The 3,175-nt window shown below is 44.6% G+C and overlaps 1 protein-coding gene across 1 annotated transcript; it reads left to right on the forward strand.

Moving 5' to 3' along the window:
• Positions 1-1,800: 1,800 nt before the first annotated feature.
• Positions 1,801-2,376, forward strand: RHOH (ras homolog family member H). Its single transcript, XM_009698481.1, has one exon. The coding sequence runs from the start codon at positions 1,801-1,803 to the stop codon at positions 2,374-2,376; it is 576 nt and encodes a 191-aa protein (XP_009696783.1).
• Positions 2,377-3,175: the final 799 nt, after the last annotated feature.

Below are 3,175 nucleotides of genomic sequence, written 5' to 3' on the forward strand. Positions count from 1 at the left end.
GGCTTCCATCCCACTTCCTAGAAGCGAGCTGAGATGGCGAGAGCACGGTCGCGCTGGCAGACCAGGAAACGCCGTCTGTTGCAATGACTCCTCTAGATACCGGTAACTCAAGTACGCAGGAGGACTGCCCCACAGGCTTGGTGCCACCTCTATAAAACAAAGTTCTCTGGCCAAGCACTGACACATCTTCTCTCAGCTGGTGCCTCAGGTGGGAGAGATGCAGGTGTGCCGGCGGCACAAGAGGAGGTAGGGCACTGCCTCACTACAAAATGAAAGCAGGGGAGTTGCCGGTAACAGTTGTCAGTGCCTGTAAAATGTTCTCTCTAAGCTCATCTAGCACTTTTCTCTTATTTTCCTTTGTTTTTTCCCTTTGTGGAGTAAGCCAAAGCTTTGAGTGTACTAAATGGGGGGTGGGAGGTGGTGGTGGTGGAGGGGGTTAGGGCAGTGAAACTGGAGAGCGTTATGGTAATGTAGGGTATATGCTTTTTGTGGCCATCATTCATTTCTGTGCAAATAACCTTAAGCTGTGACTTCTCTTCATATATGAAGCAGGCAGGAATATATTATTTGTGTAACATACACAGGACATTTTGAAATTATGCAGTGATACTTTTTTTAATTACTTTTGTTGAGCAGAACTAATTTGCCTTCAGTTTTGCAGTTAGTGATTTTCATAGCATCTTGTGTGTCGCTCTGTGTAAGCAGTGAATCTTGCACACAGCTAGCGGGGAAGAGGCAAATGCTTTCAAAACAGGAAAATTTGACTGAATGCTGGCAGGAGCTCAAAAGCAATTACATACTCTGAAGAGGTACTCTCAGTTCAGTTTTACAACAGAGTAAATGTCAGGGCAGCTGTATCCCCTTCAAATGAAATTGTTTGACTGGGGCAAGAACTGGTGGTCTAGCTTTCTTTGGCTTGTGCTTCTTGCTTGCTGAAAGTGATCTGTAAGAAAAATTTTGAACTTTTTTTGTATTTTTGCTGTGAATCCTTCATTGCTTTTGAAAACTGCTAAGGTTCATGTCACTTGAAATTCACACCTGAAGTCTTTGCTTCCTCATTGTCACAAGTGGTTCTGTGTTACTATTCATTATAGGATCGCTTAACTACTCAAATTGGTTAGCAAAAGACTTTTTTTCTCTTGACTACCTGAGAGAGCATGGATACCTTTTCAAGGGAATCTGAACTGATCAGTTAAGAAGGATTCAGGATTCTGTCAGTCTTGGTGAAAGTCAGAGGCAGGAAATGTCTCACTAAAAGCAGGTTAGTAGCAGTTATACCAAAGTTAAATTGATTTTATTAGTTTTTTAGACAAGTGGAGGGAAAAAATAGTTTGTGTCAGTGGGAAGTTGCAGAGGTCATAGGATTGCTAGCCCCTGTGGAGCAGCAAGAAGGTTATTTACAAGAATGGCTGTTGCACACGCAGCCGGCTGGGAGAGAACGGCAAGGTTCAGCATCCTCAGTGTGGGGTACTCCCCATGGCTGTTGAGAGCCATGTCTGGGCTTCTTTATCTTGATGAAGAATGGTCTGTTCTCTGTGGGTTATAAATGTTACATTTTATTTTCAATCTTCCAGAAACATCATTTGACTCACTGAAGAATTAAAACCGACAGCACCACAGAGCGTGTGGGAGAAAAGGGGATTTTAGACTTGAGTGACACAATCAAGTCTTGAGAAGTAAAGAGATTTTGATGGTTTCTCACCAAATGGAAGTTATCTAGAAAGCCTCTGAGACCACTGCATTTCTCTGTCCCAGTCCTGCTGCGTGGAGACGGTGCTCTTGGCCCTGGACGTTAATAAAATGCTGGATTCAATCAAGTGTGTCCTGGTGGGAGACTCTGCGGTGGGGAAAACATCCCTCTTGGTACGTTTCACCTCTGAGACTTTTCCAGATGACTACAGACCAACTGTATATGAAAATACCGGAGTGGACGTCTTCATGGACGGTGTACAGATTAGCCTAGGTCTTTGGGACACGTCTGGCAGCGATGCCTTCAAAGGCATTCGCCCCCTCTCATACCAACAGGCAGATGTGGTCTTAATGTGCTATTCGGTGGCAAACCACAATTCCTTTCTGAACCTGAGGAACAAATGGATTGGTGAGATCCGCAGCCATTTGCCCCGCATCCCCGTTTTGGTAGTGGCTACTCAGACTGACCAGCGTGACATGGGGCCCTACCACTCCTCCTGCATCAGCCCAATAGATGGGAAGCGGCTCGCCCAGGAGGTGCGAGCCAAAGGCTATTTGGAGTGCTCTGCCCTCAGCAACCGGGGGGTGCAGCAGGTGTTCGAGTACGCTGTGCGGACAGCAGTTAATCAAGCCAAAAGGCAGAACAGGCGGAAGCTCTTCTCAATTAACGAGTGCAAGATCTTTTGAGGACCGTCAGCAGTGTTTTTGCCCGTGTTTGTTCTTTCTCTCTTCTCACACAGATATTGCAGTAGAGAGAATGGGAGGTGAATCAAAGGAGGACTCCTGGCAGGACCACAGTGCAGGTGCCCCTAGAGAGACAGATGTGCACCCTATCTGATCTGCTCTCCCCCAACACACATGGGCACTATCTTGAAAAACAAAAGGTGCAGGTACATGCCCTTATTCACAAGCTTGTGTTTGGACGTTGCCAGTCTGGACTAGAGCAGGCCTAGCCTGGACATCTGCAGATAATAGCTGTGCTGATTTTGTTGTTGTTTTTTCTTTTGATGTTCCTTAGTTGTTTATTTGTTGGCATTTATTTAATGACAAACTTCTGCCTGGATCAACCCTCACCTCTTGACATGTCTGTTCATGTGGAGTTTTTTTTACTTTAAGAACTTAGTGTATAAAATCTGACAACTGTGTATGCTATTTAAAAGACTCTTGTATACATTGTTGTAAAATCCTGACAGTTTGTTTTCATATTTTGGAGGTTCTTCTTTATCTAACCACAGAAGCAAATTGTCGTATCTATATCATAAATGGCCTGCAGGCAAGCCTAGCATTTCTTAGATATGCCTGAGTCACTGCGTAACAGTAATCAAATCCAGTATGTCCAGCACAGGAGTGATCAAAACTTAGTGACATTTGACCGCTGTCCTGTGGTGTTGTGAGATTTGTTTTGTTATCTTAGTCTTGTTCCTCAGCAATATGATCAAGGATGGGATGAACCAGGAGGAAACTAACTTGATTCTTCCTAAACCTC

The sequence above is a fragment of the Cariama cristata genome, unplaced genomic scaffold, assembly GCF_000690535.1.
Source record: "Cariama cristata isolate BGI_N322 unplaced genomic scaffold, ASM69053v1 scaffold28180, whole genome shotgun sequence".
Taxonomy (NCBI): domain Eukaryota; kingdom Metazoa; phylum Chordata; class Aves; order Cariamiformes; family Cariamidae; genus Cariama; species Cariama cristata.